The sequence below is a fragment of the Nycticebus coucang genome, chromosome 15, assembly GCF_027406575.1.
Source record: "Nycticebus coucang isolate mNycCou1 chromosome 15, mNycCou1.pri, whole genome shotgun sequence".
NCBI classification, from domain to species: domain Eukaryota; kingdom Metazoa; phylum Chordata; class Mammalia; order Primates; family Lorisidae; genus Nycticebus; species Nycticebus coucang.
This window is the reverse complement of record NC_069794.1, coordinates 82,922,309-82,944,531: the sequence shown is the minus strand read 5'-3', so window position 1 is coordinate 82,944,531 and position 22,223 is coordinate 82,922,309. Positions and strand designations below refer to the sequence as shown.

Genomic DNA, 22,223 nt, shown 5'->3' with positions numbered 1-22,223 from the left:
CCTCCCGGAACCCCTCAACAATCCCTAAAGGGGGTTCAAATAGCTGGACAAAACAAAAAAGGGGTGTGTTCAAGATGACGCCCTCTCAGTTGTAAAAGATAAAAACTTCTGCAAGGTTTTCATATTTTCATTCCAAACACCTAAATACTTAATAAAAATTAACCTGACAGTGGGTGTCTAGTTTTGAGTGGCTTTTTCATTAGAATCTAGGCACCGTGAGAATGACGGTAAACAACTATTTGCATCTGAGAAAGGATCTTTGAAACTAAATTCTAAAGTTCTGACTTGTTCTTAAAACAGTAACCTTTTCTATGAAGTGTGTAAACTCTGATGAAATGGTTAATGCTGGGATCTCAGGGAGTTAGCTCATATTTTTTTAATCTGGTCATTAAGGAGGCAAATAGAATCCAACAATGTCTAAGGAACAGATACTCTGCATCTTAGGGAGCCATTCAGCTAAGTATCCCATATCCATTAACACTCAGTTTATGAATCACCTTTACTGGCTTTATTTAGAAGCAAATCTAAAAAAGAAATTTTTACGTGCACAGTAAGAGCACTGCGATCTGGGGGGCAATACGATAATTATTTTTTCTGTCAAGTTAAATTTTGCCTTTACAAGTGCAGCAGAGGAGCTGAGAGAAGGCACAGAAACCACACAGTCTTTGCCTCCTTCTCTACCGCCCTCTGCCCACAGTCCTGCTCTGCCCAAGGACCTTTGAGACTCAGGCCATCTCAAGTTTTTCTCCAAATTCCACCTTGAATTTGGGGTTGATGATATTTTTGAGAATTAAAAAATATGGCCCAAGAAAGGTGCCCCCTTCCAGGTCTCCCCTTCTGAAGTATCCAAAGCAGAGCATTAGGGACTCACCTGAACATAAATGAGGCAAAATATGGACTCTGTGGCAGCATGGACCTATAAGTCCATGTTCAAAGGACGGTTTCTGCTACTACCTAGCCGTGGGACCTTGGGCAAGTAACACAGCCTGACACTGAGACTATTCGTCTACAAAGATGGTGAAATCAGGTGCATACTATGAAAACACAGCAACCGTCCTGCAGCCTTTTAGAAGTAACTATACACTCTTCAGGCTAACCTGGAGAGCTTCATTCAAAGAACAGCTCATAAATCTAGCTGGCAGAATGACACGTGGGTGCTAGAAGTCATTACTAATGATTCTAATGCCTAAAAGTCTGAGACCTGACAAAACGATTAGGAATAATTCTACCTGTGCTAATCAAGTAGCTACTGGCCATGAATAGCTATTAAGCACTTGAAATTTGGCCAAGTGCAGCTGAGGAAATGAATTTTTATCCTTAATGAAATTAATTTAAATTCAAATTCAAAAACTGATACTTCATTCAGTTACTGAAAATATTTTAAGCATGTTCGGAGTGATATGCATATGTTAAGACTTACTTTTTCAAGTGCTGATTTTATTTAAATCTAAAAACAGGTCAAGTATTTTTAATAGGTTTCATTTTCAAATTTAGGTATGTTGATGGTGTAAAGTAAGGGTACCTCCTGGGTTTTGAGGAACTATTCCTCAAAAAAAGAATATAAAATGTTTTATTAATAGTTTTTAGGTTGATCACATGTCAGAATGATAATATTTTATTTCATTTTAATTTTGAGACAAAGTCTCACCTCTACAGCCCTGGGTAGAGTGCCATGGCATCACCATAGCTCACAGCAAACCTCAAACTCTTGGGCTCAACTGATCCTCCTGCCTCAGACTCCCAAGTAGCTGAGACTACAGGCGCCCATCAACTAGTTTTTCTATTTTTAGTATAGAAGGGGTCTCACTCTTGCTCAGGCAAGTGTCAAACTCCTGAACTTAAGCGATCTACCTGCCTGGGCCTCCCAGAGTGCTAGGATTATAGATGTGAGCCACTGTGCTCGGCCTGAAATGCTAATGTTTCAGATACTCTGAATTAGGAAAATAAATTATTAGAATTAATTTCAGATGCTTTTAAGCTCTTTTTAATGTGGCTACGAAGAAAACTTTGAATCATGTGTATGTCTGGCATTACATTTCCACAGGCACACTGTTTTAAACCAATTTCTGCTTTGTAAAGCCTGTACACACGAGGAACAATTTTTGCAGATAAACATGAGAAACTATTAAGAAAAAGCCACAGCGTTGTGTTTTTATGAATTAGTAACTGCATGTAGTCATATATGTAATCAATATATGATTAAAATGTTGATTTATTGGTTCAATAATATTTATTAATCCCTTCAAAAAGTTATCAGGCTGGGCAAAACTGGGAGGTGATTACCTTCAGCTCCACCCAATAGGAGAGAAAACTAAAGTAACTCATTTGAGATTGTGCACCCAGTAAACTCCAGGGAAAAGAACTAGAATACAGCTTTTCCAGGTGAGGAGTCTGTGCTCTTCCTGCTATATCAGCTTGCCTCCTAGAAGTTGAAAAACAAAAACACTATGAAAAGATGCTGATATTAAATACTTCCACACGCTACCCATAACTGTGCATATAAAGCCAAAAATGTGAAATTGATGAGGGGACAGATTTTTAACCATCTTAATCCTCCTTTAGCCCTAACTACACCATCCACGTTACAAGTGATCCCACTAGCTGCCGTGCTACTGACCTCATTCCTGCCGCTACCACGCAGACTCCCTCCTCGCCTGCTTCTTTGAGAACATCTCACACTTCTTTACAATTCACCATGGCTTCTGCTGCACCGTTGTTGTACATACTGGATTTTCGATGAATATGAGTTGCTTTGTTCCAATTTTTATTTTTTTTTAAACCATGTCTATGTGAACAGAAAAACTGTTCAAACAAACTGTATTGAAGAACTGTGACTTCCTAATACAAACCTGCATTAGCAAAACAGGCATAAGTGCAACGTTGACTTCCACCACTTCAGCGGAATCATTTCTGTATCATGTGCGCACAGGGCCATGGTCTCACGGAGTGAACGCCCACCTGAAAACTCAGGAGTCATTTGAGTGCTGGGGAAAACAAGCTCAATATTTAAGCAGAAAGTTAAACTGGCAAATGTTGGGATGTTTTTTTGTTGGGCTTCTTTTCATTCCAGTAGGTAGTTCTTCAACTCCCTTCCCTCTGCTCCTGCCAGCCATCCCACGGCTCCCTTCCTCGGCCGCTTCCTCTCCCAGCGACGCAATGTAAGCTTGACATGTCTTTTCCTTCAAGCCTGCCAACCCATCTTCTCCTTCAAAGTCCTTCTAAAAATCTCATTTGTACCACAAAGCCTCCCTTAAGCAAATAAAAGGGAAGCAGTTATTTTCCTCACCAGCTACATTCTGGGATGAAATAATCTTGAGCTCTGTAATCAGAAGCTAGAAATAATTAAATATGCATCCACCTGAAGGGAGTTGTATGGCTTCATCGCTTTTCAGTTTGAATTATTATCTCTGTTCTCAACCACACTGCTGTTAGTTTGTCTCTTTGAATTATCCTCATTAAGTTGCTTTTTCAGAATCTACTGACGTGCTGACATATCATGTTGACACATCTTCCTAAAATGCTGGATGCAGTGGAAATATAATTAAAGATTAATTTTAAGTCTCTCTTATTTAGCTATATGCATTCAGAGAATTGAGAGTGCACAAGATAGCTTATGTGTATGGTTCACAATCTATTTCACTGTCCGTTAGGCGCACTTGTGTCTTACTTTCTTAGGCGATGCCTTTACTTAAAATTGTTACCAGAGCACTCTGTGGTATTCTGAAGTAGTTGCAGTCATGACCTGGCAGCCCATAAAAGTCAGCAGCAATTTCCAAAAGCTTCCTCACATTAAGAGCTGGGAAGAGGCATTGGTACAATCTGATTCAACTGGCCAAATGGGATGGCGTTTGAACTGGCATAAAAACATGGAGAAATAAACTTTCATAAATTCACCAAAGGCTAGGAGAAACTGTCTCCTAGGGTGATGTATGCAGGTATACACAGGCTGGGAAAGCACACTGCTCTCCCTGGAGGGCAGAAAGAAAGGTGACATGACTGATAAAGCTTGTGCACCATAGTAGGACCAGAGTGTGGATAACTACAAATACAATAAAAGCAATGACAGACGTCATCTTCAACTTATTTCTTAAGAGGCGCTACCTTTGAAACCCTTCACGATGCTTTGGTTTTCTGCCAAAATTATCCCACATTTTTTGTCTGGGAGATTGTCACATGTAAAAAGTGGTTAGACAACTTACAAGAATTGATACCCCCAAACTATCCCAATGTAATCCAGCAAGGTAGCCAGCATCCATTAGATGCTTATTTGGCACTTATGTGTCTCAAGGTCATTTGGTCATTTAAAATTTATATTTCACTGAAAAACAAAACCTCTGCCAATGCATAATCTGGAAATATACACAAAATGAATGAATATAACAGGGGCTGCACACGGCAGCTGCAAAATTCCCTGCAAGAGATAACTCCACCATCACCTTTTACCCTCAACACAAATATTCTATTTAAAGAGTACATTTTCTATTCAGAATATAATTTCAAAACACTGTTCTTCAAATAATTGCTTCTCTCTCTATTTTTTAAAAAGCAGCTTGTATGAGCTACATAAGCATACATGTTTTTATCATAAATTAAACTGATGGATCCGAGGAAGATGCCAAATGCTGACAATTCCACTTCAGACAAGTGGCTTGAATCTGCTCCCTGCTCTTGAACTCCTCTGCTACTACTTGACTTTGAGTCCTTGTCATCTCTTTCCTGGGTCTTCCTCACAGTGGTTCCCCCTACCCCAGTTTTCAGTGAAGACTCCAGAATTTGCTGGGATGTGGTCATGTTGCTCCTTGGTTAAAAACCTACAGAGCTATCCTGGTACTTTCAGGACATGCCTAGACCCTTCGGCTGGTCCTTCGATGCTCTCCCTCATCAGATCCAACTTTGCCATGTGTCACTCTCCTCAGGGACCTTGGAATCTAGTTGTCACTCCCTTAACCACTCAGATGCTTTGCTACTTACCCAAAAGTGCTCCTGCTCTGCCCTCTGCCCTTTCACTTCTTCTCTGTAGCATTCTTCAAGTTCAAATGTTACAGCCTCTGTAGAACTATCCTCAGCCTCTTCCCTCCCTCTTAAAATGAGTCACTTCCTTCTCTGAGTGATTATTTAGGTCAGTATCCCTAGGTCCCAGCACAATGCCTGGCACAGGCAGAATATTTATTTAATCAGCATTTTTGTTCCCTCTGCAACTTCCTTACATCCCACTTTCATCAAAGTAGGCTATCTTTGACTGGGAAGCCCATAGCAGGCAAGAGCTAGGCCTCCTGGTCACGGAGTACCATCTACCACAGTGCTCCACATATGTAAGCATTTAATAATTGATAAGAAGGAAAGGGGAGGACTGTGATTCACTCTCAAGCACTTCCTGAAGCTTATCCAGGCATGCCCGTTTTGGGCTGCTGTTTGAGTATATGCACTTTAATCATCGTGATAAAATCTTTGGGTTCAGAATTTTTTTTTTTCTACTAAGGCATATCAGTTCCTCCAAATAAATATGAAACAGCAGCATACTTCACATGGGAAACTACCTTGATCGGTAAAGAATTAAATTAGCTCAGTAGATTTCACTGAACATGGTTTCCTTCCAATTTGGCAAAAAGTAGCTGGAAGGTTTAAAAGTAAAACTAAATTAAATCCTTGTAATGTAAATGACATTTAGGTAAATCTAGGGAAAAGTTACTATATTTATGAAGGACAACGCCTAACAGTACTGACGGATTTAAAAATAAACCAACCAACAAAATCTCTCTCTCAAAATATTTTCTCAGGTTGGCTGATCATTACACAAATAAAAAATGGTTTCACTCTAACTTCACTTAGAGTTTCGTGGACACATCTGCCTGGGGTTCCTTGATCATAATGGCATAATTTAGCTTAGTGAATCCAGTAAAACAAACAGAAAAGCAGGTGTGGGTTACAGAGGAAAAAGACTTTACAGGTGAGATTAGATGTTGAGTTCCCGCTTAAAGCAAAAGAAAGTTCTCAAAAGACAAACATTTTGTTATTGTTTGCTGGACACTAATCCACTAATGGGATAAATGCCCATAAACTTCCCATACCCACTCAAATAATTTTATGCACTCAGTCAACATTTAACATCATTAACAAGGACCAATGTGCCCCGAAATGTGCTGGACAGTATAAAAAGGAAGAGATAGTTGGCTCTTAGCCCAGGAGAGACTTAGACAAAGCACAGTTAACACAACAATGTTAACATTGCTACAACAGAAGTACGTACGTAGAAAAGGTAGGGAAGTGGATGTGGAAGATTTCACTCTGCAGGCTGCACTCACAGACAGGAGAGGAGTTTGGCCCAGGTACAGAAAGCTTGTGTTTCAGGTTTAATTCATGAGTGCTCACAGAAAATGTTGTAACTCTGGCAGATACCAAGCCTTGCTGCTACATTATCAGTCCCTATACAGAACTCGGAATAAGAAGGAAGGCATTTCACCTTGGACATTTTCAGATGGTTTATTTTCTGAAGTTCCAGAAACATACCTTCCAAACCAAATGTTCTCTCTACGGAGGGGTAAAGTTTAGATCACCACGTTGAGAAGTTGGTGAAAAAAAGACCCTGGGATTCATTGGTCCTTGGTCATATTGTCTTGGCAATGAGCAGACATGACAAAATCACTATCTCAGAGTAAATGAATGAAAAGAATGGCTACTATTTATTGAGCAATTATAGTAGTGAATATATTAAACATTTCATAATTATTAACTCAATTATGGCTCTCTGAAGAGATATACGTAGATATACATATTTACTTGTAGAGATACATACAATTATATAGATGATGCATTTAAAGGTGTATTTAAATGTATACTATATAACATACATATCACGTAGAATCTCTTTTTATTATATTAGTACTTTTATTCAGAATCAGAATTTAATTTCTTCAAGATCACAAAGCAAATATATGGTTGGGGCAAGTATATGTACAAAGTACATATCTGTAATGATTTCAAATCACATAGAAAAACTCTTGTTTGGTAAAAAGTAAATCAAACAAGACTAAATTCTTTCCATATTTTATATTACAATAAAAATTAATGAATCTAGTGTTTAAAAAAGTGGAAAAATGAAAAAAAGAGAGAGAGAAAATCAAAGTAAAACATCATGACTTCTCCACGTTGGGACAGGTCCCAGATTAAGACCCACAATTCCGTGTGGCTTTCCAGGATGGGTATTGAACTCTCCATACATGGAAACACAATGGAGAACTAGGTTTGCACAATGCGTCTTTCTTCTCTAAACCATGTGACCAGTGTTGCATCATTTTCCTCTCCAGCAGGGCTCAGTGAAGACTGTGATTCACTTCTGTTTTCAGCAAGAAAAAAAATAAAAGCAAATAACCCAAACAAGATAACTCTTGGTTGACTCCTCTGGACTTTGTTAACTTTCCACTTAAAGTGGAGGAGACGGAGGCTTGGGCTCTAGTTCTGGGCCTGTATAACTTTGGCATCCCCAGCAGCACAAGGCAAGGGTAGATCTTTTGGCACGAACTTAACACTGCTTGTAGAAAGCATTCCTACCTTCTCTGCCTTGTGTGGATCGATAGCAAGAAGCACATGAAAACACTGAGCTGAATAAATCAACTGAGTAGTCATCTTTCCGTATAAAACATAGGCCAGTCAGACACAGACTGAAATGGGGAGAGATGTCCTAGGAAAAGTATCAACAATTTATCTCTATCCTTTTCCCAGAGCCTAAAGAGCATTTTCACTCTCCTGGCCCAAGAAGTGACAGTCTCTTAGTCACTCCCTGAACAAGAGCCTTGTTTGGCAGAACAATATGATATTTAATGAGCTCATTGGGACAGTTTGATGGCTGTTGTTTTGTGTACGAGGGACACTTGAGAATTGTTGAGTGGGTTTTCCATCACTGGAGTGTGTGTTCTTCATGAGTAGTTATATCCTCTGCCTGAGCTCATTTAATATATTAACCAGAGAATTATACTTAGTTTTTGGTCTTGCTTAACTTTAGGTGAGTTTCTTCTCAATTTCTACACCATGATTTGTCCAATTGAGGCTGTTTAAATTGCACTAGCATAAAAATACAGAGTAATAGATGTCATTTCTTTCACCTTGAACTGTATTTGTAGCACTACAATGATACTCCCACCCCACCCCTGACCAAGGACTATCCCTAATACCCTGGGGATATCATCTGTATTTAGATTACAGACTATGAGTCAGGGATTGAGTCTGTGTCCACATCTCACAGAACTCCTAAAACCTACCAAAACTGATGGTTTGAATATGTATCTTCAGTGAAATTAATTCAGATGATGACTTCCTGTTCACCATATTTTAATTATTCACTGTGCTTGCACCCATCAACGCAAAAGCATTTTTCATGCAATCCCTGCCTATGTAAGCTAATGCACAATTATAGGAGTAAAGGGGAAGATCACCACGCAAAGCTGTGAGAAGGAACATACCATCCTGGAAAGGCGGTGACCCCAGGTGGCTGCAAAGGAGGACTTGTGAGGACTCCAGATGGGAGGTGAGAAAGGAAGACTGGAACCGGGCCCTGGCAGAGGGGACGGTGAAGATCCAGATGTGGGAGACATCATAGGGTGGAAACATAAGTTTTAGCAGTGATTTGGATGAACCACCGTGAAATTCGGCATTTACGACAAGGAAGCTGAGCCCAGTAGGGGGTCTTTTCTCCTCAGGCTGGTGAGAAAAAACTCCTACTTTAGAGCTGTGTATCAGTAACATAGGAAAAGAATAGGGAAAACCTGGCCATGGGGGCTAGTGGATGATATTAATCTACAAACAACGGTCACTCTTACCTATACACAACTAATACCTGGTGGGGTTGATTACTGGTCACATTTTCCCTCAATTATTGATTTATGTGGAGCTTCTTCACTTGACAATCTTGTTACAGCCAGGAACTTGGCTCATGTTCAACTTAAAATCATCTCAGGATATTAGAATTTTGTTTTATTTTTCAGCTACCTACACAAACTATGTCCAAAGGCTGGAAGCAGCAAGTTGATCAGGGTGGTAAAAGATGCATTTCTCTTCTTTTCAGAAAGAAAAACTTCCACAGAAGTTCCCCCAGCAAGTGAATCGCAGTTGCAAGCTTGCGTGGAAGGCCAAGCAAGTGAGCACCTGGCTATTTCAGGCATTCCGGTAGGAGACCAACAGTGGAGAAGGGGGTTGGGATGGCCCTTGTGGGCTTCCAACAAGAAGAGTCTCTGGATCCAGACCAGGTTAGATCTGTGCACCAATATGTACGAATGCACGCCCTTGGGTGAGTCTTACACTTATTCATTTGCCTTAGGTTTTTTCATCTACAACATGGTATTTGTTTCAACAGGATTTGATAACTCCCTATCTTTTTGAGTAGGCATCAGAGACAGAACATCAGGAAATGTCCCTTTCTCTAAAACTAGAGGCAAAGAGATACAAAATTTTTATTTGAGGTATTCTCAAAATGCTTTTCCACTGCTTTTTGACAAATACCACTGTGGTAACTTACTAGAGAGTGAATGTCAGTATAATTCTGCCTTTATCTGAGGCTCATCAATTTCACCTACTGTTACCCAGTATCTTTATCTTGCAAACAATGAGAAGCAGCATAGTTTAGTCTTCATCCTACAGAACAGGTTCTAATCCTAGTGTCATCACTTACACGTGGTCCCTTCATCTTTCCCCATGTATAAAACAGTATCATGGCCAAGATTAGAGGAAATGACTCACGCCAAGCATTTAACATAGCTCTTGACACTTTGTCAGAGCTTATAATTATCATCTACTAGTACCACCTTTCATGCAGTGTTATAATAGATGATCACTTATAAACAGTCATCTACTATGGTACAGTTTTTATTTTATGGAGTCACTATCGGTTGCCTACACTTCTTTCTTGGTAAAAGAATCTGTGTTGTTCAGGTCCACAGAAGGTGCACTTAGACCCACGCCAGGGTACAAATCATGACTTGTCTAAGCCAACTTGGCAATTCCATTCAACTTGGCCAGTGACTCGTCTAAAGGTACACAGGTGACACCATTCCCATCAGAGGGATGCAAGAGGAAGTTTCCTGGGGGATTCATCAAAAGCTTCTTGTTAGAAGAAAGCCTTGACCTGCACCTCCTTCCTTTTTGACGCATAAATGAAGCAAAGAGGTGGTCATCCGTGAACATACAACCCTAGTTAAAGACTGGACGGCCTGGGTCCTTGAGCTTCTAAACCCACCTGGAATCTCCCACATCTAGGCTGCGGGTTGGCCAAACTAATAAAAGTCTTTATTCTCTCAGTCTTTATAAGGTTATTCTTTATAGAAAAATCATCCTAAAAATGACAGAACATTTCAAATTACTAAGTGGCAACAGTGTGTTCTATGTGTTAACACTAACTGTGAACAGCTTGTTACTGAATGGTGAAACCAGAGGGATTTAGAAATGAAAGTCACTCATCTTCAGAATCCTACTTCAATCTTTTCCAATTGGTGTTTCCCCTCCTTCCCCCTACGTTTCTTTTTCTCTTATCTCTTTCTTTTCTTTTTTCTATCTCTGCCCTTCCTTAAAGTAGTTAACATTGTACAAAACATCTTTTGAATTTCAACTTCTCTACCTCTCAAAGAAAGTGGTAGTAAGGACTGATAGCTAACAAAACAGTTAACAGGAGAAAAGAAATAGAAGTTGAGAGAAAAGGAATTTGGGGATATTCACAATGCACTATACAGTAAAACTCCAGCTTCATCATTATACAATGTATCACGTAATGGAGTTCAACTTGCACCCCCTGAATCAATTAAAAAAATTTTAAACAGGAAAAAAACATAATAAAATATTCAATCTCATTCATAATTTTGATCTTTCTTAAAGTTCACTCATTTTAAATTCTTAGTTAAAAACAAAGTAGTTCAGGTTTTCAATCACCTTCAAAATCGATACCTCAATTGGCATGAACTAGGATCCAGTTTCCCATAATGATAAGCACCGGGCAGTTGTTAGTGAATGAATGCAAAATCAGCAGGCAAGACGCTACAATGTCTCTGATTTTCCCATTTTCTTGCAGCTGTGTTCAGTCAAATACAACAGAAAGGGGACAGGTTGTCTTGAGTCCTCCCCCTGCAAGAGAAACTGACAACAGGGCTGCGGCCACCACCAAAGCATGAGCACAGTGAAATACAACGTGGTGTGGCCTCAAAACCCCCTGAAGAGCTGAAATGCGCACTAGAAAAGTACAAGATTAATTTTAGGGGTGTTAACGTATACTACGAGTGATACTATATGCAATTGCAAGGCCTCATTTTTAGGGGAGATTTGTTAAAAATGTAATTTTCAGAAACTAAAAATTGAAAAGCAGACTTTAAAAAAACTTGCAATTTGTCTTATTTGTGGTCTGACTTGCAAATACTGAACTAACTGCTTACAACTGCTAAATCCATAAATGATCTATTCCCCTACGGCAACTTTTTTTTTTTTTTTTTAGTTTTTAAATTCCTTAATACTGTCATAGAACTTTCTGCCCACCTGTAGGCACTATGTTAAGGTGAATGATGGAACAAACTAAACAATGTATCAGACAGATTTTTTTAATAGCCTCTTGCATTCTTATGACCTTTTTTTTGAATTTCAACCTGGTTTTATTAAAATGTGTTATCTATCAAAACCTTAAGGGAGTGAGGCGGGCGAGGTGGCTCAAGCTTGTAACCCTAGCACTCTGGGAGGCTGAGGTGGTAGGATCACTTGAGCTCAGGAGTTCAAGACAAGTCCGAGCAAAAGCGAAAAGTGAGACCCGGTCTCTAATAAAATTAGAAAAAAATCAGCTGAAAATAGCTGTGCGTTATGGCGGGTACCCTCCAGCTATTCAAGAGGCTGAGACAGGAGTTTAAGGTCCCTTAAGCCCAGGCGTTTGAGGTTGCTGTGACTTAGGCTGACCCCGGGCACTCTAAGTGAAACTCCGTCTCATCCTCCCCCCAAAGAGTATCTTTTAGCTGTATGATCATGTGTTACAAAACCTGCAGAATGCCAGAAAATTCCATAAACACTATTATTTCACTTTGTAGAAAAAAAAATGCCCATCTTCAGACCAATACTACTTGCACTTCAGATTGGAGACAGCCTGTCCAAACTCACCGGGTTAGATATAGTCACTTTACTGTAAAAAGTACAATAGAAAGAACCTGATAGGCTTTTATTCCACTGTACTGAAAAGCATGCCAGTGCAAGAAGCTTACCAAGCTTGGAAAGCCAGGCTTAAGATCCAGTCTCTGTGTACCAGTCAAGTTCAATAATGTACAACTCTCCCTCCCTCGGTCCTAGCTGTGTAGGAGAAATAACCGACAAATATTCTGATGTTTACATAAACCTCAGATTTCGGCGGGAGGTTTCTAACCCTTTCACATTAATCAATAAGAAACAAAGCATCGAGTTTGTTCCCTTCATATAAGGAAGTCAGAGGAGGAGATGACCAAGGTCACACACAGAAAAATAACAGAAAACCAGGGAAGAAAAACCCAATCTTGTATGTGTACAGTTGAAGCATTTTATTGATTTGATTCTTACTTAATAAACCACTTTATTGATTGGCTGAATTCCTCCTGCATAAATGTAACATTCCAATGGAATTTTACTAAAGCATCGCCTTAGTTAATCTAATACCCTATCCTTTTTATGGCTGCCAAAACATATCCACCTGTTTAAGGCTAGATTTTAAAAAGTCAGGCTAGTGTTTCCAAAGCGTAGGAAAAAAAATTTTAATGTAAATTTAATTGTATATTTCCATAATTGTTGTCCATTAGCTGAGAAACTGTGAAATTTCAAAACTGTCTTCCACTGGTAAACTACTTTGCACTTGGCAATTGATTAAGAACAGCAGAAGCAGTCAGAGTTGTATATCAAATTAGAGTTGATAAAAGCACTTAATGTAGATATGAATGCATCCTTGAAAAAGATTTCAGCTCCCTTAAATTGACATGACAACAAATTCTTACAGCAGCATAAAAAGTATTAGCTGAAATGTTATGGCTTTGGCTTAAATTTCCATCTGCAGCTCATCAAATGACTAAACAGTAGAAAGGAATTAAACCAAATCAGACTCATTACAGAGTCTGATATGCTGGCAGAATATAAACTTTCACTGCTTAGCATCTGGAGTTGTGGGTGACTAACATTTAAATGCTGGTGCTTGTATGTTCTGTGAAAAAGAGGAAAGTGTAAGAATATAGGTGAGCTATCTGATCATTAAGTATAACCTACAAACATTTATAATTCATCTTCTCTCTCTCCCTCCCTTTCTCTCTGTTGATCTCTCTCTCTCTGACACACACACACCCCATTTCTCTTTAATCCCCCAAATAGTCTAACGAGTGAAAGAACCACTCAAAATGAAGGATCATTGCCTTTAAATGTTTGCAATGTGCAAATTCTGATTTAAACCTGGAAATCCTTTTCACATTTTTCTAACTTAAAGAATTCCTGCCTAAAACGCTTGCTGCTCCATATACTGATATCTGATCAAGTGTTCCAGGATAAATAGCTTACATTTCCTCTTCTCCTTTAGCCATCTGCTGGAAGGAATATTAGAAGGTGTTCTTACAGACAATCTCCTACAAACACCAGGTATCCAACTGTTCTCTGATGTCATGAAAGTATAAATCCATAAATTTAAAGTCAACACAATCTATCCGAGACATCCTTCCAGATAAAATTCTCCAAGTCCTACACTGTCTCTGAGACGTCACTGAATACACCTCTCCTGGTTTCCCTGAATACCTCTCCTCTCTGGAAGCTTCTGCATAAATATACCTGAATTCTGAATCCAACTAGGAAGGAAAGGAAGCTCTTGAGAGCCTCAATGGAGAAACCAGGTGTGACCCATTTACAAAGCTGCCACAATCTTATGCAAAGTTGATGTTCAATCAGTAGGTATCAAATAGCATTCGCCTTGCTTCTCTGACACTGTTGGGTAGCAAGGCATGTTGGAGCAATAACAAACAGAAATTAATGCTCAGGTAATAAGATTTTTAGTGTAATCCAGCATTGAAGGTCGATGTTCTTAGGGACGAGCGTACTCCCACTGCTCCTCCAACCCTGAGAGATAAAATCTTTCAGCTCAAAGACAGAGACAGCGTTCTCTTGTTCATGTAACCAACACTTCTATGATGGAGCAATATTTAAATGAATGTGATGAATGGGATCTATCAAATGAAAGAGATTAGTAAGAAAAAAATGAGGTTAAGCTGGGTACTATCTTGTTCCACAAATACCATTCATGTTTCCAGGAAGTGGTTGCTTGCTAAACCTTTTGCATTGAGGCAGAGTGCAAATAATAGGTGGTTCCCAGAAGGCATCTACATGGTGGAAAACCCTTACATGGTGGAAAATCATAAATTTTTAAATGTTAAAAATTTTTTTAAAGGTGACAAAGAGAAATGCTAAGGTACAAATAAATACAGAAAATCTTAATACATAGTTTTTTTTGGGGAAAACTTTTGGTGATAAATACCACACTATATATATTGTATTTTTAAAAGTCCTATTTAAAGGTAAAGACCATGGACTAAGATCATCATTTGTTCATTTAAGTCTAATCTGAAATCTCACAAAATATACCTACATGATGCCATATGGGTGTCTCTTAGCAAACAAACTGAACTTTGGAAGAATTAAGCCTTATCACCCTATACTAAGAGCATTTAAGTTAGTTTATTCACAATCAATCCATCTCACTCATCAAATGAAGCCATCTGCTGAGCAAACTATAAGTTACTAAATAAAATTGAAGATTTAGTACCAGCAACAATAAGTGACAAAAAGCTTATATATTGCCCTGTCCATCTATGCAGGCGTCCTCAAACTTTTTAAACAGGGGGCCAATTCACTGTCCCTCAGACCGTGGAGGGACTATAGCAGGAGGGCTGGACTATAGTTTAAAAAAACAAAAAAACTATGAACAAATTCCTAAGCACACTGCACATATCTTATTTTGAAGTAAAAAAAAAACAAAACGGGAACAAATACAATCACACCCCCTCATCTGGCCTGCGGGCAGCAGTTTGAGGACCCCTGCATGGAATAGCCTCCAACACAGTAAAATATCATTTATCATTAGCCCAAACTCATACCTGAGGCCATCTCATTCTGAATATTACATAAGCTCAAAAACACAGAACTTACTCATATAATCAAGACACAGGTAACCTATTCAGTTCCTTCAACTGTACCCAAAACTAACGAGTCATGGATATTAAAATGTTTTGGCACAGATGTCTTTTAAATAAAGAGAATATTTGCATGTTATATCAGTTGAAACATCTAAATATTGGCAACATTTTCTAATATCCTGAGCTGTTCCCAGATTATAAAATTATTCAGGTCATCGCTCCTTCTTTCTATTTCAGTTGTTACCAGTGCCTTCATCGAACAGCATGAAAAGAAGGCCAAGAAGTTGAAATTCAGTCATTTTTGTGCTACCCGTCCTGTCGATGCTTTTATGGCAGAGCAGGCCGCAGCCATCAGGTAAAATGAGACACCTGAATTATAGACAGGGTTCCATTATTCCTGGAAATACTTTCCCTGGTCTCACCGCTGAAGATAATTGGGAGTTTGCTCCTATTTTCTAAAGAGGAGAACAACACATCAGGGAAATCTCAGCAAGGCAAGCAAGCTACCATTCTAGAAGAGGCAATGATCACATGTATATCTTTCTTTACTTACAGGAGCCATTTAAATTATGTATTTTTATATACTTTTAAAATTAAGGGAAAAATCGACATACAACGCTCCTAACAGAAGAAATGTACCTGTTTACTATAATCCTATTTTGTGAGGGTGTGTAATCAAATGATCACAAAGCACAAAAATGCCTATGCAAACGTATTTATTATTAAGGTACTTAGGTCTTTCAAATAGGCGTATGCTAAGGGGATGGTGCTTTCTAGCACTGGTTTTAGAGAGAGAGAGAAAGAGAGAGAACGTAATCCAAAGGGAGGGAGGGTGGGGGGAGGCTAAGAACTGGCAGAGACATTAGCCAACAAAAATTGAAAGTACCTATAAAGAACTAAGTTCCCAACAGTGCTCTTGATCTTTCGGTCCTTTGGGGGATTAAAAAAACAATGCAATTATCAGTTGGATTCGGGGTACCAACTATCATCTTGGCTTTGAACAAATCACTTTCTCAATTCTCTTTTTTTTTCTCATCTGTAAAATATGGATAATACATAAACTCACAGGATTATTAGAAAATGTAAAAATAATAAACAGAGTGGTCACAGGGTCCTCTTTGCTTGGGAAAGTAGTCCTAGTTAACACCCAGTGTCCCAGAATAATTATTAACTTTCACTCTCAAAGTGTCCCAATTTGGATAATTTTGTGGTTGGCCTATATATAAATCACTATGCATAATATTTGATACAGAGTGACAGTCATTTAATTATTCAAGAACTGTTCATGCATTTATATGAAAAAAACAAAAACCTCTGATGTGTAATCATAAACCCAGGGGCAGACCTTTTCTATTTAGAAGAGCATGGATGTTGATCTGGGGGGTTTTGTCCTTACAGTTGTAAACTACTTAATCGGAAGTGACTCTGTGGCCTTAGAGAGGGGCATGTACCATCCAACACATCTAATGAGCTACAGACAGTGGAATAACTCTCCCACTGAGTGCCTAGAACAGTGCTGGGTACAGTGCCTAGAACAGCAGTTAAGTATGATTGCCCTTGAACTCTACCTCTCTGCTGGACTTAGGCAATTCAGTTAACCTTCTTAGTTTTCCACTTCTTTAAACTGACTTTACAAAGAAGTTAAAACTAACATTAGTGTTTTAATTTTCCTTAAAACTTTCTCAGAGGCTCCTTGAGATGCACCTACAACATAAATAGTCATCGATATTGTTCTGCAGGGAATAGCAGGTGCTTTCCATCCTCACATGTACAGGATTCTCTTTGGCGCCAGCGCCAACCCCATACTAACCAGCATTTCAGTGTTGAACATATACTGTCCATATCACCACAACTTAATTCATACAACATACTTGAAAAATGCTGGCTCTGTTTCTGCCAATTAATGCAGGTTGTTTAGAGCAACATTAAGACATTTTACACTACACATTAACCCTTCCTACTACAAAGAGATTGTTCAGTTCCCCAGAGCAGTTCATCTGTTAATGGAATTCTAAGTACCTGAAAGAGTTCATAGGCATTCACAAAGTTTCCCTCAATGGCATAGCAAGATTTGCCAAATGTTATAGGAAGGATGCACTGCCCTGGAGAGAGGGAAGAATTGAATGGATTTGGAATGTACCTTCATTTACTGGGCCCCAGGTTCACTGTACATCTTGGTGTGAACAGAAATACAAGGAAGCCCGTTAGAGCTTTGAGACTGGTGTAGGGACACACACCCAGTGTTACATAGTAATACAAAGCAAGCCCTTCTTTCCCAGGAAATAGCTTAGAACTATCCACTCTAAACTTTCTCTGTAGCCAACCAAATAGGGAAAGGTGACTTTCTATTGTTGAGAAAATTTCCAGCCCCACTCCCTGCTGCTAAAAGGTATGCACTTAGGGAAGGTAGGAATATTTCTTATACTAGCTGGGGTAAAAAAGAGGGTGGTGGGTGGCGCCTGTGGCTCAAAGGAGTAGGATGCCAGCCCCATAAGCTGGAGGTGGTGGGTTCAAACCCAGCCCTGGCCAAAAAAACTGCAAAAAATTTAAATAAATAAAAGAGGGTGGAGTTAAAAAGTAAATCTGGAAACAGAATGGCTCAAATTAAGCAACTAATTTTGACTTCTATTCATGTGGTTCCTCCTGTACAGATGTAGCAAGCATAACCTGCTCATAGAATAATCCCCTGAGAAAGAATCCCAAAGCTTAGAGAAGTAGCGTAAGTCTGATTTTAAGTGGGTTTGGAAGGGAGGGGAGCATTAGAATACACTAATATAATTTTGTCATTTATTGAACATTTACAGTCTGGTAGATATTAAGTACTTTACATATTAATACATCATTTTCTCCTATGAGGTACCCATTACATCTGCCCCCATTTAACAGATGAGGAAACTGAGACAGAGTAGTCAGTTAATTGCCCAAGGACATGCAAGAGCACAGGCTAGAGATCTGAATCAAAGCTGTCTGGCACTGCAACTGTGAATTCTATGTGAGGGCAGCCAGATTAGAAGGCTGCCATATATACAGGCATGGGCTTGGGAGCAAGTTAGCTAAACACAGAGAGATGTGTTTAAGCATGGTTGGACAGAAAAAACAACATGAAGATGGACCAGGAGCTCAAAGAAGATTCTGAGCGAAGGTCTGAACACTGAGAGGCAAGAGGGAGCCGGGGAGCAGCTCAGATTAAATGGAGAAGGCCATGTGATGGCCGTGGCCATGGCCATGAACACCATGGGACCATGGCTGCCAGCCTCACTGCACAGCCAGGGGAAGCCTGGGGAAGAGTGGTGAAGAACGACAGGACAGGTATCCAAGGGGACACGAAACCTTCTGCAATGAGGTCTACACAGGACATTTTATTTCCAGACATCAAGGCCTTTTTAATTCCTAGCTCCATTCAAATGAAAGGGCAGCCGGATGGAGTAGACGTGCCAGAAGAGACAAAAAGAACACTGAACAAAAGCCAACGTATCTCACCAGGTAGTGACTGATTTATTTAATTGGCTTGTTAATTCTTTGGAGGAGACCAAATACATATAAAATTACATTTTCCCCACAATGTGCCATACTTAAAAATAGATACTGGAAACCTTAACCTGGAAATGCTTTACAGGAATCATCTTTCCTCTCACAAACGCCTGTGAAGCAGTCAGCTGTAGTTATAGTTTGTTTTATTGCTTTTTAATTGTTGCACTTCTGTAAATAAGCACTACCATATAATTAGGAGGCTGATTCTCCATTCAGGTATGTGGGCGGGCACCCTCACCTCTCAAACCTGTGACACTAGGCATGCGCGTGCAAGGGCACAATTAGCTGCCTGCCCCTGGTGCATCCTCCCAGCCAAGGTTACTCTGAATGGGCTGAGCCCTAGGGCTTCTGTTTTCTACTTTGTCTTCTACAGACAGATTCCTTTCTCTCTTTGCTACTGAAAATATGTGAAACTTAGCAATGAGAGCTATGCTAGGCTTTAAGCAGGTTAGTGTTGTAACAAGCTTAAAGAAGATAAACATAAAGTACATTTCCTCTTCCTCTTTCAAGAAAGGACTGAAAACATTCTGACCTCCAAAGGAACACTGGCAAACCACTAACTTTAAATGAATGAATAAAGAAATTAATATACAGAGCAGTGCCTGTGTCTCAGTCACCTCTTACACCCCTTAGCCTGGCACATAGTAGATGTTCAGTAAATATTTGATGAATGAATTAGAAAAATTAAACATTGCATCATAGATACTCGCAAAGTCGAAATGAACATTTTCAAGTATTTCTTGATGTACATATGTGGGGAGATGGGACAGGAGCTTTGGAAGGATACTTGAAAATAGACAAGGGAGATTTTTAAAAGAAATCCGATTGGCCTCAGTATTGTCACAACACAATTTTCCAACTAGTGAGGCAATGACAAAAATTGATGGAAGAAAATAGTCTGGCTTTGGAATGATTGAGTGATGATTAAAAACCACATACTTATGACAAAGTCACAAGTGAGTTTTTTATTTTTGTTATTGGAAAACCGCACTATAAAGAACGCTGCACATCAAATTCTTTTCATTAATCAAAGAGTAGACAGACAAAGGAACATTCATCCCTGAGTGTAGCATATTAAACAAATAATGAATCCAAGTTAAATGATTTATGGCCATAACAAATAAAGGAATGCTGTTTGGACATCAGGATCACTCCCAAATGGCTTCCCACTTGTAGAAAGAAAACAGCTTCAGACAAGCCCCATAGAGTACACAGTGGTGCAAAATGACCAGGAAAAAATGGTTTCTAAAGATAACATTTAGAGATGCATATCCCTGAATACCTTAAGGCTGAAGGTACTTTGGTACTTCTCTCAAAGCAGTGAGAGCACAGGTTTTCCTGCCCAGGCTTTGTTTACCTAAAAGCAATCTTGTCACAGGTTGTTTGTGTAGGAGATAATTAACCACCAGCTTTGAGTATAGGTAGGTTAATTAGTATGCATATAATACAATTATCAAATTTTCTTGGAAAATTGTTTTAAAACAATTAAGAACCAACGTAATACCTGTCAGTCTTTTATCCAAAGCAAGTCCAAAGGCTGTCAGTGAAATGCAGAGGACTGTGTTTAAACTGTTCAGAAAATAAGGCATAGATCAAAACATAAACCGTGACATCACCTGAAGGCCTCATTTTAATTTGGTTTCAGATCTACAGTGGCCTAAAGGTTGTCTTTTTGAGATAGCATATGGTTAAAATCTTTATGTAGGTCAGAAATAGAATTTCAGAAGCCATCATATTCTGATATTCTAATCAATGAGTAAGGCCAAAAGCTCACTTGTCTATGTTTCAAAAAAAAAAGCATGTTATTTGAATTATAACGAACATCAGGATTTAGAAAAATTCAAATATTAAATACCATTCAGAACATTGTCTACATGGTCAAAGAAGAGATAAATACATCTGCAGATGCCTCTGTATACAAAAAAGGATGAGTCCTAGGTTTTGGACTATTAAGTACTTTTCTTAATGCAGACAATACCCTAATAAAACAATTCCAAAGTACACTGAAACCCGGCCACGCCCCTTTGATTAAATCACACTTCACAAAATATTTAGATAAAGCCTGAATAAATCAAATAAACATCGAGGCAGAAAATGCTGCCAGGAGTTTCCGATTCCTCGCTCCACCAGTCTGAAGGGCCATCTCACTTGAAAATTTAATCAAACAAAATCTACTGTAATTTCACTGCAGCCTCTGCACTTAAGGAAAGCTAGTTAAGTCTCTGACATTTTGATTTTTCACAGCAGATGGAAGCAAAAAAAAAAAAAAACTTCCTCAGCTCACAAACATATGTGTCCAGTTGAGATTTTATTTCTCAAACCTTACGCAACATCCAGCAAACAAACAAACAAAAAGGTTATTTTCCATTACTCACTATTACTCCAGGATTTCAGTAAATATTTGATACTGATTTCAAAGAAGCCTGAATCCTGCTGGCTGGCCATGTCTGCGGCATACAAAGGGGCTCCCAGGGCCGGAGCCGCCGGGGAGCAGGTACCGGGCGGAGACGCGCCTGTCACAGGCCGGCGATGCTAGGGAGGGTCAGCGGCGGAGAGGCCGGCTCTGCAGGTCCACCTCGGCGCGGGCAGCGAGTCCTCATCTAAAGGACACGGAGCAGCGGGAGAGAGATGCTCGGCCGCTCCTCCTCCGGGTCCAGGACTCGCTTCTTATTTGCTGGGCGCTGCTCTCGCTGCAGCCCTCCCAGGCGGCGGCCGCCGCTGCTTTCATTTCTGGGCTGCCATAACCAGCAAGGCCGTCCAGGTACGGTCCCGAGAGTGCCCACCTGGGCTGCGATCGGCTTTCTCGCGGCCGGCCTCCCGCACGGTGCAGGCGGCCGCGGGCCGAGCGCGGGGCCCGGAGCCCGGAGCCCGGAGCCCGGAGCGCCGCCCCAGCCCCTGCCCACCGTCTCAACCGGAGCCTCCGCCCGGGCTGGGGCAGGGATCTCCCAGCGTCTGCGGATCCTTTCTCTGCAGCGAGGCTTCCAGGGAGCAGCTTGGGTGCGCTCTGGCTGCGACTTCCCCTTGTGTCTGTCCCCGAAACACACACGACTGCAGCGCGCTGCGGTGAGCAGAGCCTTTGCGCCCCTGCGTCTGGTGGCAGCGACGTTTGTCAGCCTGGTCGCAGTCGGGAAGCTCGATTACAAGATGTTTACCTGCCTTCCCCCACCCCCAAACTTCCTTTCACAGGAATGGTTGTGCTTCCACCTACCAGAAATGCGGTCTTTTTTTAGGGGCACCTGTGCCCGAACGTGTGCTGCACCCAAAGGGGCTGTGCAAACCGCTTCGTCTGCTTGCTTTTGGAATGTCAGACTCCACGGTGGCTCTGTTTCTCGAACCTCTCATTTCTAAGAATTACCCGACCCAATAAAGCTTATTTTATTGGTATTTAAAGGATAAGAAGCAAAAGCATTAGATTCCTTGCTGTACAATGGTTTTACTTCGTGAATTCTTGATATCAGGTGTCCTGATTTGTTAGCTTTGTTTCAGGGTATCATTGGGGGACTGTTTGAGCAGGTGGGATTTGGCCAACTATCTCATAAAGCATGGGAT

General features: G+C 40.1%; 1 protein-coding gene across 4 annotated transcripts in view; it reads right to left on the bottom strand.

The window, feature by feature from the left end:
- FRY (FRY microtubule binding protein) overlaps positions 1-22,223 on the bottom strand; it is a 486,067-nt gene that overhangs the window by 249,786 nt on the left and 214,058 nt on the right. For 3 of the 4 annotated variants that reach the window (XM_053563481.1, XM_053563483.1, XM_053563485.1), the window contains exon 1: positions 21,050-21,462. The exons of the other annotated variant lie outside the window; for it this stretch is intronic. In XM_053563481.1, coding sequence (XP_053419456.1) covers positions 21,050-21,119 — 70 coding nt within the window. In that variant the 5' untranslated portion in view covers positions 21,120-21,462. Of the gene's footprint in view, positions 1-21,049; positions 21,463-22,223 lie in introns of those variants that run through there. 4 annotated transcript variants of the gene reach the window in all.